The 15,190-nt window shown below is 44.0% G+C and overlaps 1 protein-coding gene across 1 annotated transcript in view; it reads right to left on the reverse strand.

The window, feature by feature from the left end:
• Positions 1-15,190, reverse strand: part of LOC147748527 (uncharacterized) — a 567,546-nt gene that overhangs the window by 450,031 nt on the left and 102,325 nt on the right. Inside the window, exon 3 of the mRNA XM_086936452.1 lies at positions 3,251-3,283. Coding sequence (XP_086792578.1) covers positions 3,251-3,283 — 33 coding nt within the window. The remainder of the gene's footprint in view (positions 1-3,250; positions 3,284-15,190) is intronic.

The raw sequence follows: 15,190 nt of genomic DNA on the forward strand, positions 1-15,190 counted from the left end.
TTTCCTCCACTATTTCCTTCTGTCATCAGAAGGCTGGCAAGCCTCTTCATTCTATAGTGAGGGCTCATTCCACCAGGGCGATGTCATCCTCTACTGCCCTGTTTGCTGGTGTGCCGATTCATCCAATATGTCGAGCAGCCACGTGGTCCAGCAGGCACACTTTCACGAAGCACTACTGCCTTGAGACGATCAACGAAGCTGATACAGTAGTGGGCCAAGCTGTGCTTCATAATCTTTTTAAATAAGGTGAGCCTCTTTCTTTCCCTCCGCCTGTACAGTCTTTTTACTATTATTAGTCTGGCAGCTTATGTCATTTCATTGCATTTTCATGCTAATGCACTGCTATTTTGTCTTGCGGCCAGCTATTACTGCTCACTATTCTATTCAAGCATGTGAATCTATGAAAGACACCCCAGTACTGGAGAAGAACAATTGTTACTTACCTGTAAACGGTGATTCTCCAGTATTTGTGTCTTTCATAGATTCACATGCGACCCACCCACCTCCCCTCAGAGGCTCGCTTCTCCTCCTAGACTCTTTTGTCACTCTTGTGCTACGAAAATCTGAGGGCCTGAGCCTCTGAGGAGAAGGTTCTAGAGAGGTGCTGGCACCTGATTGCCTGTAGTTTGGACTAACATAATGACATGGATATGCTATAAAGGTTTTCTTGTCTTCTATGTATTCCTTAATCTCAGCCTTAAGCGAATATCTCCCTACAAGCATATTGATTTGCACCTCACTTCACGATCATATACCTGTCCACAAACATGCTAGGATGTAAATTATCCTCTTCGCTGCGGCGGCAATTGTGCCGCAGTGCTAAGGGGGTGGAGGGGCCACGCGGCGCTCCCGTACTCGTGACGGAACAGCTCCATCAAGAGCCTCGGGTGCGCTGTGCTGATGACGGAGCGATTCCGTCACGGCCCTGCCCGCTCAACAGAACGTCCAGCGCAGGCGCGGAATCCGCGCCGCGCAGGCGCGCATAGCAGGCCGTGACGGAACCGCTCTGTCATCAGCACAGCGCGTCCGTGGCTGATGACGGAGCGGTTCCATCACCAGCAGGGGAAGGGGTTAAAATGGTAAACTACCCCGTTCTAAAATATGGGTGATTTAAATATGACTGGATTTAGGAATTTAGTACAGGGAACATTTTGTCCGAGTTGATTCATGTAAGGTAGAGATTTTGGAAACACTATAAATTTGAGTTTAAAGAGTCTCTGTTTTTGCAAAATATAATTTATGCGGTTTTATGTTTTCGCATGAAACTAATCCATTTCTATGCCTTTCACTTGTAGCCATTTTTATGAGAGTACCGATGATTTGAATTGCATGCTATGGAGTGGCCCAAATATTGAAAATGCTTTTAGTTGTATCTCGGATAAATTGTTCTACAGTACACAGAAATGAGAATTACTACAGCCTGGACAAGGTGAACAGCTTCCAGCAATAACTGTGAAACAGTGAGCAGATTTTTGATAACTATATGGATGGATTTGAAAAACCTCCACCTCATTCTTGAAGTGGTCATGGAGCTGGAAATGGCTTTGAAACACCACAGACATTATTCACCTCCACAGGGTGCTGAGAGGTGGTGTACAGTGACCTATGTCTAAACAACGCTACTGTGAAGCTCGGCAACCCAATAGCAGAAACTCAGTTGTCCATTAAGATGACGGGTGGATCGTACCTGCCAGGCCGGCGGTAGCCACCACCGATCTGGCGGGGGCGATCCGCCCGCCATCCTTGCAGGAATGACCCCGCCATATTATTATGGCTGGGGGGTCCGTGGCGGACAGAAAGACTGTCCGCCGCATTTCCGCCCCGGTCACCTTACTACTGGGGTGGAAAAGGCTGCAATATGGTGGCGGTGTCTAAGGCGACCCGGGCGGAAAAGGCTGCAATATGGTGGCGTCGTCTGACACTGCCAGCCATATTACAATGTGCGCTGGGGAATGCCTTTCCGTGGCGGCATTGCCGCCATGGAAAGGCATGCGAGTCTACCTGCGGGGGCCTGTTGCGGGCCCCCCAGGGACTCCGGGGGGGTGCACATGGGGGGGTACCTATGGTACCCCCCTGCATTTCAAAGAAAAATGTGGCAGGCACCGTGCGGTGCCTGTCACATTGTGCTTTCAAATGCACAACATGTATTCTTAGCATTGCGGCGGGCAGTGCTTTCAGCAACGCCCGCCGCAATGTTAAAAATACAGGATGCGCCCGCCACAGTGGCCCCCGCCCTTAGGGCGGGCGGTCCCGTTCTACGATGGGCCCCCCAATTTTAGACACTAGCAGTTGTCCAGCTTCTATCTTTGTGCTCGTTTAAAGATCACCACAGACAAATCTGGCACATCCGGTTGGAGACTGAGTGAATCTGCGTGTCATCACCATACTTTTGCATTTGGCACTGCAGACCAAGTTCCTCAGCAACTCCAAATGGGGCAATGCACAGGTATTATATAAGGTAGGTGAAAGAGTGGAATCTTGTGGACTTGTGCAAACGCCAGTCACAAAGGCTGAGGCCAAAGCTGCCTTCCTCTGCCTCTCAGGTCAATGAACTGTGTGCCTACAGATAGCTTCCCATGGACTCGGGACTTCTCAGTTGAAAGCCGTTATTCCTGGTTGATACGCTTACAATTAGATTCAAGCTTTTCTGATGTTGATCTTGGCTACTAATAATCGATTGCAAAACTGAGATGGGCAGAAAAATTGCCAAAAATCGGGCGTATTGTTACAGTCCGCTTTAAGTTTAAAAAAAAATACAATTAGATTTGTATTGGTTTTAGTTCAACAAGAGGAGGAAGGGCTTTAAGGTTTTTAATAAACATGTCAGCATTTCTGGTTCTAGAGTATTTGTTATACAACGACAATGTGAAGACCCATTTAGACTGTTCTGAAGATATTCCTCGAGATACTCCACATACTGCTCACAAACCCTCTGACGAGGGGAGGCTTTCATCTGCCTGTATCCTCACACGATGCCCAGGACAGACAGAAGGACCAATTTTGTATATTATGTTTAAGATGGGCCTCAAGGTGCTATCTAATTTTACTGATCTTAGAAGTTAAGTGGTCTGATGAAGAACTCCAAGAACATACAGCACAACGTACATCACCTGGTATGGCAATTTCCTCTTTATAGACTATAAACGATTCTTAAATAATCCGAAATCCAACCTGGCCTTCTGCACCCCCAGGGTAATACACCATAAACTGGAACTCCAGCAATTCAAAGTGTATGCATCTTAATACTGACCTGCTGCATTCTCAATCAACGCATACTTGGTTTCTGTGGGAGAATCAAAAGTTATCATCAGCAACACAGGCAGACAGAGCACCCCAACCCTGACCTACTGCACCCCAGCTAATATGCCCCATTCTTGACCTCTTGTTCCCCCTTGTTGGTGCACCTCAACTCTTCCCTTCAGCTAATACAGCCTGTCCAAGACCTCCACCACCCCAGTCAGTGGCCCTTAATATTGAGCTGCAGTTTCCAGTGAACCCCAACTTTGTCGTCCTATAACAGTTCGCAATCCAAATCATGACCTGGATCACTACTAGTCGGTGCGCCCAAATCCTGACCTAGATTCCCCTGTCAATACTTCTTAATACTGATTTGCAGCACCTCACCCTATACGTTTCCTGGTCTACATCCCATTCAGTGCACACCAATATTGCACAACAGCTAATGGAACTTAATCCTGAACTGCTTTATCCCCACTTAATACAAACTAATGCTAACCTGCACCACTCTCACTCAATGCACATCAATCATGACCAGCAGCACCCCTAGTTAATGCACCATCAATACTGACTCTCAGTACCTTCACTGAGTGGACTCTAACACTGCCCAGCAGCCCCTTCAATTAATCAACCTAATACTTCCCTGCTGATTCAAGACAATACAGCAACCTAATCCTGGCCTATAGCAGCCCCAGACATAATGCATCCACCCACTTCCCCCTGCAGCTCCCAACTCCGTGCACCATAACTCTCAGCTGCAGCAGCTTGGTCAATACACTCTAATAATGCTCCGCTGCTCCCCTTTTGACGTACCCTAATCCTGACTTGCAACACCATTAGTCAGTGAACCCTAATGTTAACAGGCATCACACCACAACCAGTGCACATTAATCCTGTTCTGAAACAAAGCCACTTGTGCACCCCTTTCAATGCAACCCAATGCTGACCCACATCCTCCTGATTGACCACACCCATGTCTTTTGTGGAAGACTCAAAAGGTACTGTAAAATTAGAAAATGAATGCATCCCAACTCTAGCGTGATGCACATCACTCCCATAGTCAGTTTAGTTCCATGTGCACACATGCTAAAAACATATAAGACCTCATAAAGGGCATGATTCAAGAAGCCCTGGCCACAAACCAACAGGTGCAGACTGCACTCTGACTGGTTTTCGACCTGGTTTTCATTTTGTTATGCACCTGAGGTACTAAGAAAGTTGCATAGTTAAATGTGAGTTCACGGTTCACAAAATCTCTTGCCTAATGAATGTTAAAGAAACAGGAGGCATTCTGCTGCTCCTTGAGAATGCCTGCAAACACAGGAAAGGAAGCCTGCAGGAACCGGAGACGTTCATTTCGATTTTTGCATTTGCACCAAGTGAATATTTTTTTAAAGCATTCCGTATCCTTTAAATGAACATGCGCTGCTATAAAAAAAAAAGATAGACAATGCTTACCTGTAATAAAAGAATGTAAGGGTTGTAAGAGGTGGTCTTAAAGCGGAAGCTGATCCACACAGACAGCTTACTCTTTGCTAATCGATTACTGCTTTAACTTACGGAGTTGTAACTGATAAATAGTTTGTGATCGTTACTAGGGTTACTACATACCATTCTCATCCTCAAACAAGAGGGGCACCACTTTGACCCCACACTCCTTGTTGCAATTTGGAAGGAGTTGCAAAAGTTCTCCAGTATTGTATATTTTATAGATTCACATGCTTGAATCGTTCCCATCATCATGGTGGGAGTCCCACAATGACAGTAAAAAAGCAGTATTAAAATTTAACATTAAATTGCCATAGAAAATCAGTAGCCTTTAACAACCTATTACCATTGTTTTAAGACATCCAAACTCCAGCCAAATAGAGCGTAGACCATAGAGTCTCCATCCCTTGCAGAGCCCATCATACCTCAGATTTCTTACCGCATGTCGTGTGTTAGCAAGTTTCCATGAGCTCTGCACAATCACAGTGTTCATACTGTTGCCCTTTTGAAGTTCATTTCTTGCTTCATTTCCTCTTCTGTGATACAGTCCAGGAGTGTGAGTACCTATTTTTTGTTCATTATGTCTGAGTCTAAAAATGAGTTGTTCGGGCCCTGCAAGACTTGTGAAAAGTCCAGACTGTTATTCTGAGGACCCACAAAGGGAGTGCCTTTATTGCCTGTATCCCATCCACAAGCCCATAGAATGCAAACACTGTCATACTTTTTCCACAAAAAACCCTCAAAGATCGTGATTGTAGGCTGCTTCTCTGGCTACAAAGAAAAAAGGCTGCTAAGGACTTCGACTCTGAAGGTGAGGAGAAGCCTCATACCTCCTCCAAGAAAAGGACAGTAATCCTAAAAAATCTAGATCTCAATTCAATTCAAAATTCCTTTATTCGGTTTTCAAAATTTGTAGAAAACCATAAAAGTACAATGAAAACAGATTCGAGCTATAAATACAGTCAATAAAATCAATGCATTGCAAATTCAGTATTTGTTAAAAAAAGAAAAAGAACGATTAAAACAGAATGCTTCGAGTTAAAATGCCTCTACATCAGGAATTTATCAAGATTAGGATGGTGATTTATACAAAACTTTAGAAAACAGGCCATAGACTTAGCATACAGTTTATTTTCCAGAAATTGGAGCGCTAAAAAAGCTGGACGACAACAACGTAATCCCATTGATCTTAATATAGGAACTATCCATCGCCTTTGTGGATTTGCGTAAAATCTGCAAAACAACACTATGTGAATTAAAGTTTGTTGAGAAACATAATCACACGGACAGGTAGATAGATTCCTAGACCAATCGTTCTGTTGGGGAAAAGTTATTAAGCGATGGAAGATATCAAATATAAAGCGAGTCAATAGAAATGTTGATATGGGTTCAGGTTGTACGTTAAGTAAGGCTGCACAGTAAAAGTAGTCTGAATAGCTAAGATGTGCTGCACTGAGCTTTTTCCTATCGCGTTAGAAAGTCGCAGTTGCCCTAGATGCAACAGACATAGCTTTTTTAATTCTTTCCTTGATATCTCAGAAATAGTTAGTGGATGACTGAAATATCTCGGAAGGCCTAGATCGTCAAAAAAGGTTTTCACAAAAGCTAGCCAGGTAATCTTATGCATCTTATCTAGCGTGAGACAATCCTGAATAAGGCTTTGTGACAGTTCGCACTGTTCCGTTGTCCAGACGCAATGCCATAGCATGATTGGTTGGATTCTGACAATATCCGACATATAATCCAATCCTAATTCTGAATGGCAACAATATATCGAAGTACTTTGAGGGACTGCAAGTAGATATCTCAGGAAGCTATTCTTGATCTTCTGTAGCTCATCCACCTTAGCGTGGCCCCACACCCCTGTGCCATAGCTTAACCACTTTAGCGGTCATCAATACTGGATCTATTTTTTCCCATTTTATAGAGAAACCATTAAGTCTATCTAGTTTCAACATTTGCTGATCCAAAGGACTCAAATAGTTTGGCTCCACCATGAAGGTTGCTAGGAGTAGTAGAAGAGAATTGGGAAAATAATCACTAAGTGCATTATTAGTTGTGTTAAACTTCCGTATAACTAGAGCAATACTGAGGGAGACTAGTATAAAATCAATTGTACTTGAGAGCCCCCTCCCATTAAATGTGGGGGGAAAAAGTGACTGAGGGAACTACTAGTTCATTTGCAAACCCCAACTCCATCACAGCCAAAATCTCATTCATGCGATTGCCAATTTTCGGGTGAGTAAAATGCGTTATGTTATTCCCGTACTCATCCTGGATTCCACAATTAATAGTATTATTCCTTTTACATAGTGGTAGATTAAAATCACCCCCCCCCCCCCCCCCCCCCAAATCAACATAAAAGATTTGTTAATATATTTTGTTCGCAATTCTTGTAAATAAAAGGAAATCTTGTTTAAAAGACCAATTAAATCAGCTTCCTTAAGGTTATTATGAAAATTAACCAAAAAATAAATAGACGCCTTATTTACAGTTCCCATGAGGATCTGATAATTGCTTTCCAATCTCAGTGGAAAAATTTCCTTAATAGCTAAGACATTTGAAATGTACGTTATTAGACCCCCCCCTTCAGTCTTCCCGAAATAGAAGGCGTGACTTTCGAGAAATAAGTCTTGTACCCCTCCAAATGAATTGGGTTGCTTAACCAGGTCTCTTGTAAGCAGACGATGTTGTGGTTCCTCACAAATTCCAGCCAAATATAATTTGTCCTTTTGGAATGAAGCTCCGCTACATTACAAAAAACAACATCAATATTCAGACCTCTTAATTTAGGATGGCCTAACAAGACTTCGGTTACTGACTCTGTATTTAATATGGAGGCCGTCAACTCAATCTCCTTATCTGCCACAGTCATATGGGGCCCCACAGCCTCAGACAATATAATTGGTACTAAGCAATGCGGAAATTGGTTTAAGGAGTTAGATGTTCCCAGTCTGCTAGGAAAATCCACTAACACTTGCGTTTCAAGTTGGCTGGGGATCAAGCTAGGACTAATGATCGGTGATCCCCCTATTGGGATATCTACCGCTTTCAGTCATTCATTGTTGTCCAGCCCTGAGAGAGCGTAGAATCTATTATAGGTGGAAATTGGCTGCATTTGAATGTGATTAATAAAAGGGTGTCTCCAATTAGTGGGAATCTGAGCAATTCTTCTAGGAGGATAAAAGAAACCCAGTGGTAGAATGTTTATCTCAACTGCGTCTACGGTATGGTTTACACCAAACCTCAATATTTCGTTTAATGGCGCCGGTGAGCCGGATGTCATAACTATGCAGTCACCTGCCAGCACTTTTTCACGTGATCCCACCCTCTGCACTCGTCTAACCATTTTAAAGTCCTGGAATAATTGTCTGTTTAATCCTACCCTTGTGCTCAACCAGTGTAATCATTTATTTTTGAGGGATACCCATGATTCCTCTTCAACAGCTTGTATTCTTGGTACATTGCCCAAAATGACAATGTAGGGGGTGGCTTCTGGTGGAAGATCTAAGTGAGGGTCTACAACCGGCAAGTCACCAGGAATCAGATTCATTGGATATCCCTGTTTTTGATGTTGTTGGGAAGGGGGTGGTTGTACCTGAGGAGTAAGTACCTTGGGCGTTGATAAGCTTCTATTATGCATAATCAACACTGATTTAGGGAGATGCTTTACCCTTTTGTCTAGGTTTACTGTGGGTCCTTTATGGTTGAGTGCTTTAATATTTACATTCTGGGCTGATCCCTTAGCTGCAATAGCCAAATTTAATGGAAGTTGTGTTTTCCCTATGGGGATATTACTATCAGCACGGGCGTTAACATGGCTATTCACATTTTGGACCACTGGGTTTAGCTTACAAGTCAGACGTTCCTCTATGTTGGTCATTCTGGATGATAGCTGGTCCAGCCTAACCCTTACGTATAAATCCAGCCTCTCCATCAGGGATGTCAAGAGCTTGATATCCGATTGAGCTGTGGAACTACTGATAGGATTGGCCTTACGCTTTAGTTGTCTTTTAAACTGCCCTACTCTTTTTTTTCCCCTGTGGTGTACATTTCGCTTGTTTTTTCAGATTAGAGGAGGAATGGACCAGAACTGGAGCTATCTCTTCAGGGTTGTTCTGTTTATCAGAGGGTTCTGGATGTGTTTGCTTTTTTTGATGGGGTTGCGTGGGGGAGTCACTAAAAATTTACAGAAGTTCATCAGAGCTCGGTTGAATACAACCATTAGAGAGATTTTCAGTTATCTTCCCTAAATCTAGTTGAGCAATTTCATCTTGATGGAGCGACTCCAGGCTTAACCTCGAGGAAGTGCCTTCAATTGACTCCTCCACTGATAGAATTTGCTTGTCTAGAGCTCCTACCGCACCTGTCAATTAATTCAGAAGAGTTTGCTGAGAATCAGAAATCACCTTATTAGCCCCAAGGGATTTGGGGCTCGCTAATTTCCTCTTACCCCTAGCAGTGGCCTGTTTTCCCACCTCCTAACTAGGCTAGATATTATCAATTTTAGCAAAGACAAATTTAAGTGCCAGCAATAATTAGTTTTTCAGGAGGCAGGAACCAAGGGACCGGGCCCAGCCCGGCCTTATCCGGTCGGAGGCGGGCAAGGACAGGCCCGCCCTTGGCCCGGGCTTTGTCCGGGCGAGCCCGCGTGCGTCCCGCGCCACGGGAGCCCTCTGTGCGATTTATCCTCCCGTGTGCTGGCTGTGTCCCGGTAGATCCCGCTGCAACTCTCGCTGGACCGCACTGCCTGATGGGAGTTGTAGTTTCGGCAGTTTGCGGCCCGTGTTCCGGAGCTCAGCGGCGGCCCAAGCAAGTTGACAGTAATAGCCAAGGGTAGCAGGAAGCAATGGAGGGATTAGGAGTGTAGCAGAAGCAAAGACCGTCCGAAACAAATGAGGGCGTCCCCCTCAATCTAGCTCTCAAAGTAAGGAAAGGCCTGAGGAAAAGAGGGTTAAAAAAAGATAAGCCTGGTCCCTCTTCCGCTCATCAAAGAGCGGGTTCTGCTACACCGTCAGTGCATCAATACTCCCTTCAGGGATTCTTCATCTGTAAAAATGTGTACATCGACGACTCTGTCGACGAAGAAATCACCGCCTCTGGCCTCCGTTTCCACCAAATCAGATGCTCCATCGATGGTCTTGTCAGCAACTTCGACTACGTTGATGAACAAGACGACGACGGCGACTTCGCTGTCGAAGACATTAGTGGTGGTGTCACAGTCGTCAACTGTCGTAAGACGGTCTCTGTCACTGAGGGCATCGTGGTCGACGGTCCAGCTCGTCACCTCACCATCGGCTGGTCTCTGTCTCCAACCGCCGCTAATGGTTCTACCTTTGACGACAGCATTGACGATCCTGTCGATGAGGGGAAAGGACGTGCCTTCAAAGGTGATACCATCTCTCCTACAGGACTTTTAAAAAATATCCCCATTGCCTCCTACTTGCCTCTTGGATTTTCAGGAATGTGAAGATGATGGGCCATATGGCCCTGCATACAGCCCCTCACAGGTCAGAGTCAAATGCCAGGACTCAAAGGAGGACGATGATGAATGGAACTATTTTGTAGGTCCTACCCTGCCTGTAGTCGACTATAGGCCATCCTCGGCCTGATTGAGTCATTATGCAGGCTCCAGATCTACCTCTGCAAAGAACTTCTCATCGTCATTTGGCAGTTCTCAAGAGGGAAATCAGATTGCCCCTCTCCAAACAAGCAATTGAATTAGTGCCACACAATCAACACAATCTAGGGTTCTACTCTTATTTCTTGGTAATAAAGAAAAACACATTAAAATGGAGGCAAATAATGGACTTCAGGTTTCTGGAAAACGTTAAACAAAAGTCAACCCGTCAGGATGTTTTCGCAACAGGAGATTTTGCTTCTCATGGATGCAGGAGTTTATATGTCCTCCCTCGATCTTCTGGATGTGTACTTCCATATTCCCATACATCCAAAACATCAATGCGTTCTCAGTTTCGAGGTGGCAGGGTGCCACTAGCAGTTCAGGGTACTACCCTTTGTGTTAAAGTTGGCTCCAAGAATCTTCACACAGTGCTTGGGGCCAGTGGCAGCCTTTCTCCGGTGATCCGGTCACCAGGTATTCCCTTACCTGGACAACTGGTTGGTCAAGGCCCATCCTTCCACGTTGCCAGAAGATCTGTGTTCAGCTCTTTTGCTCACTGGGTCTCAAACTTAACATGGGAAAGTCCTTCCAGGTCACTAGTGTTCCAAGGAGCAACTCTGGATATCACGGTCTGAAAGGCCCCCCCTCAAGGAAGAGAGGATTTCACGCCTCCAAAAAAACCAGGGCAATCCCTATTCTCCAAAAAAGTGTGTTTCAGTAGGATATTCAAGTCAATGCTAGGGATGATGTTGTCCTGCATCCCGCTCATCCCACTATTGATGAGACCCCTTCAGGATCAGCTCGATGCTCAATGGAGTCAATCTCGGGGCTCATTGAAATACATCGTTTCAATCACACCAGAGATTACCTCAACTGTGTCCTGGTGGGCAGTCAGAGACAACCTTTCTCAAGGTTCCTTAAGACGAAACCAAAATTGGTGATGTCTTTGGATGCTTCCGTGGATGGGTGGGGAGAACACCTACAGGAATTACAGATTCACGGAAAGTGGTCAACTCAGAAAGCGCAGTTTCACATAACTTTGTAAGAATTAATAGGTGTTTTCTGGGCCTCCAGGCCTTCTTGCCAAGGATCAGGAAATCATTAATCCTCGTTTTCACGGACAACACCACTACCATGTTCTATCTGCAGAAACAAGGCAGGAGAAGATCTCATGCCCTCTCAGTCCTGCCATAAGTTTAGCATGTACTAGGAGTCTAGAATGAGTGGGCTGACTCCCTCAGCAGAGACACCAAACAATGTCACGTGTGGGAGCTAAATGAGGTTCAGCTGCAAAGAGGTTTTCGGCGTTGGGGGTTTCCAACCCTAGAACTGCTTGAAACATCTCTCAACAGAAAATGCAGGTTCTATGCCAGCAGATTTCCTCAGCCGGGCTCTCTAGGAAATGCCTTCCATTTCTCTTGAGAGGGAATGTTTGCTTACGCATGTCCTACGTTTCCTCTCATTCCAAAGGTTCTGCAGAAGATCAAACAGGAGCCTTCATACATCATCCTAATCCCCCTGGCATGGGCACGTCAGTTCAGGTTCACAGAGCTGTCCGCCTATCATGGTCCTCTCTAATCCTGTTGCAGCCAAAGGAGAATCTCTTCTCCATGAACCAGGGCCAAGTGGTTCATCCACGAATTCACACGCTTCCCTTGTCGGCTTGGCATCTCATTCTACACAATTCTCAGAGCTAGCAATTTCTGCAGAATGTCAAGCAATACAGCAGAAAGCCTGAGCTCCTTCTACGATCAAATGCTATTAGGCCAAATGAAAAAGATTGTGTTCATGGTGTATTGGGCACCCTTGTGATCCTCTCTCATCCCCTCCTGAGTATGTTTTGCCCTATCTCGTGCCTCTTGCCAAAGCTGGCCTGGCGCATACGTCCATCAGGGTGAGCTTGGCGGCAATATCCAGATACAGGCGACGTTCTGACCACTTGTCATTGTGGTCTAACAGACTGGTGAAGGAGTTTATGAAAGGATTATTCAGGGCCTACCCTCTGAAAATACCTCCTCCAGTGCTATGGCAATTGAACCTTGCCCTGTCACAGCTTATGAGGCCACCTTTTGAACTAATTCACAAATGTGATTTAGAGTGCCTGTCCTGGAAGGTGGCTTTCCTGTTTGCCATCACGTCAGCTAGACGCATTAGTGAAATCCAGGCCTTTACAGCAACGGAGCCTTACCTGCAGTTTCTTCGGGATAGAGTTATTCTTTGTACCAATCCTTCTTTTATTCCTGAAGTACCTTCTACGTTTCATCTAAATGAGCCAGTGATTTTGCCCTCCTTCTTTCCTGCTCCATCTTTGCCAGTTGAAAGAGCCCTTCATTCACTAGACATTAAACAATGTTTAAAGTTCTACTTGCAAAGGACTCAGTCGTTCTGAAAATCTACTCATTTGCTCATCGACTTTTCTGCCCCCTGGAAGGGTCAGGCTTTGACACGTGCATCGATTGCTCGCTGGGTCTCATTGACTATACTCTTATGTCACAAGAGGGCTGGCCGCCATCTGGCTATCAAGGTCGCATCTCATTCCACATGCAAGGTGGCAGCTTCCTCTGCCCTATTTGCCAGAGTGTTCTTGCCTGACATTTGCAGAGCGGCCAAATGGAGCAACGTCCATACTTTCACAAAGCATTACTGCCTGGATGCATGGCAGAAGGCGGATGTTGCAGTTGGGCAAGCTGCTCTGCGACGTCTGTTCACATAAGGTATGATAAGGACTCCCAGTTTTCCGTTTTTACTGATTTTTACAGATAAATACAAACAGAAAAAAAGTGTTTCCTGTCTGTATGTTTTTTAAAGCGGAAAAACACTGAAAATTGTGCTTCTAAAGAGTGACTTTTCATGCTGTCTGCTGTGAATTCAAAGACAAAAGATGCATAGATAGATAGCATTTGGAGCTAAAAACAGATTAAGATATCTATTCTATGAATACAGGCATATGTTAAAATCTATTTGTAGGAAATTGCTAACATTTACCTGTGGGTTTAGTGTTTTTCTATATTTGGCCTCTGAATTTGCTAAAATACGACAGGCATCAAAGTATGAGTGCATTCTTATCAGTTATATAAATGTGGAAATGTACCAATATTGACTTCATTTATTTGCAAACCACCAAATAAAAATGGATAAATACTAACAAAATGGCCCAAAAATAAAAATGGATAAATATAGACGGAAATGGGAAAAAAATACCATAAAATACCATGAAGCCGGGAGCCCTAGGTATAATCTTCTTTGTGTCCATTTCTTCATGTACTATTGTTTTATGATCAGTGATTAATATCTTTCGAATTCCTTCTGTTTTAAATATATATATATATATATATATATGTTCATAATGCCTGGTCTTTGACTATTGTTTGTATTTCCTGCTTTGGGTAGCCTTACACGACGGCGCTGACCGGCTTACTTTTTCTGACTCAAGCATGTGAATCTATAAAAGATACAATACTGGAGAAAAAACAAGTTACCTGTACACTGTGGTTCTCCAGTTTTCATATCTTTTATAGATTCACATGCAGCCCTCCCTCCTCCCCTTTCAGGTTCACCCCCCATACCTCTCATATTTGTCTAATTGTACTCGTGAGATATGGTGGTCCTGCAGGGAATGGAGACTCTATGGTCCATGCTCTGATTGGCTGGAGTTTGGATGTTTTAAAACAATGATAATAGGTTGCCAAAGGCTATTTATTTCCTATGGCAATTTAATGTAAAATGTTAATACTGCTATTTTACTGTTACCTTGGGACTCCCTCCATGACGAGGGGAAAGATTCAAGCATGTGAATCTATAAAAGATATCAATACTGGAGAACCACAGTGTACAAGTAAGTAACTTGTTTTTTATTTTGCATATTGGAAAGACTTTTATGACTCACAGAGTACCATTTGTACGTTGGCACTTTAGAGTATGGAGGTAACTGCAAATCGTCCTTTTTCTGATGCAGAGTGGAGGATCCACTGGCTGTAGTTTTTCCGCTACACGGATAATGTGGAGGAACTTCAGGTGAGGATTCTACTCTGTAGTTAGTTTTCTTCAGAAATTGGAGAATTTTCATTTCCCTCAAACTGTGAACGAGGCTCAGACTGAAAAAATCAAAGATTACCAAAATAATGACAGTACATAAAAATCTCCATACAAAAATGGGACCCTTTTTACATTAATATAAAAATCTAAATTGACTTTCTGTGTAATGCAGTACTAAATTAATTTATTATTCTAGTTCCTGTCCTTTTGGGGGAGAAAGTGCTTTGTATTGTGTTCTACGGAATATATCGAATTTTTGTAGGGAGGTATTTATGCAAGGTTAGTATTTGTGAATTCTTTGAGTAGCTGCTTTCGCATTCGTATTTTCAATATTGTTGCATGCTACTGGCCTGCCTACCCTCAGGACCTGAATCAGTGCAAAAGCTGCAAACAATCTACCCCAATTCCCATTTCTGAGCTCGATTGTGCACCTGTATTTCTTTTTTTTTTAATTCTTTTTATTGAAGTTTCAAAAATAGATGCAGAGAGAAAGGAACAGAAGGCATTGCCAGTGATGTCAGCGTACAGTATTCATTCAGCAGGTTTCAAACATAGATAGTGCAACATAAAGACAATGGCCTAACAAATGCCAAAACCCTCTCCCAACCGGGAAAAAATAGCCACACAGTAGGAGTCCAACGGGTGTGTATCTTATAGTAGCGGCTCCAGCCACACACCCAAGGAAGCTCCAACAGCGCACCACACACGGCAGCCCGAAGCTCCCACCCCAAGAGGGGACTCTGAAACAGACACACCATCCACTAATCTGTCTCCTGTAAGTCAGGGGCAGTGTCTTCACTGCTGGCA

This window comes from Lissotriton vulgaris, chromosome 1_1 (assembly GCF_964263255.1).
Source record: "Lissotriton vulgaris chromosome 1_1, aLisVul1.2, whole genome shotgun sequence".
Taxonomy (NCBI): Eukaryota; Metazoa; Chordata; class Amphibia; order Caudata; family Salamandridae; genus Lissotriton; species Lissotriton vulgaris.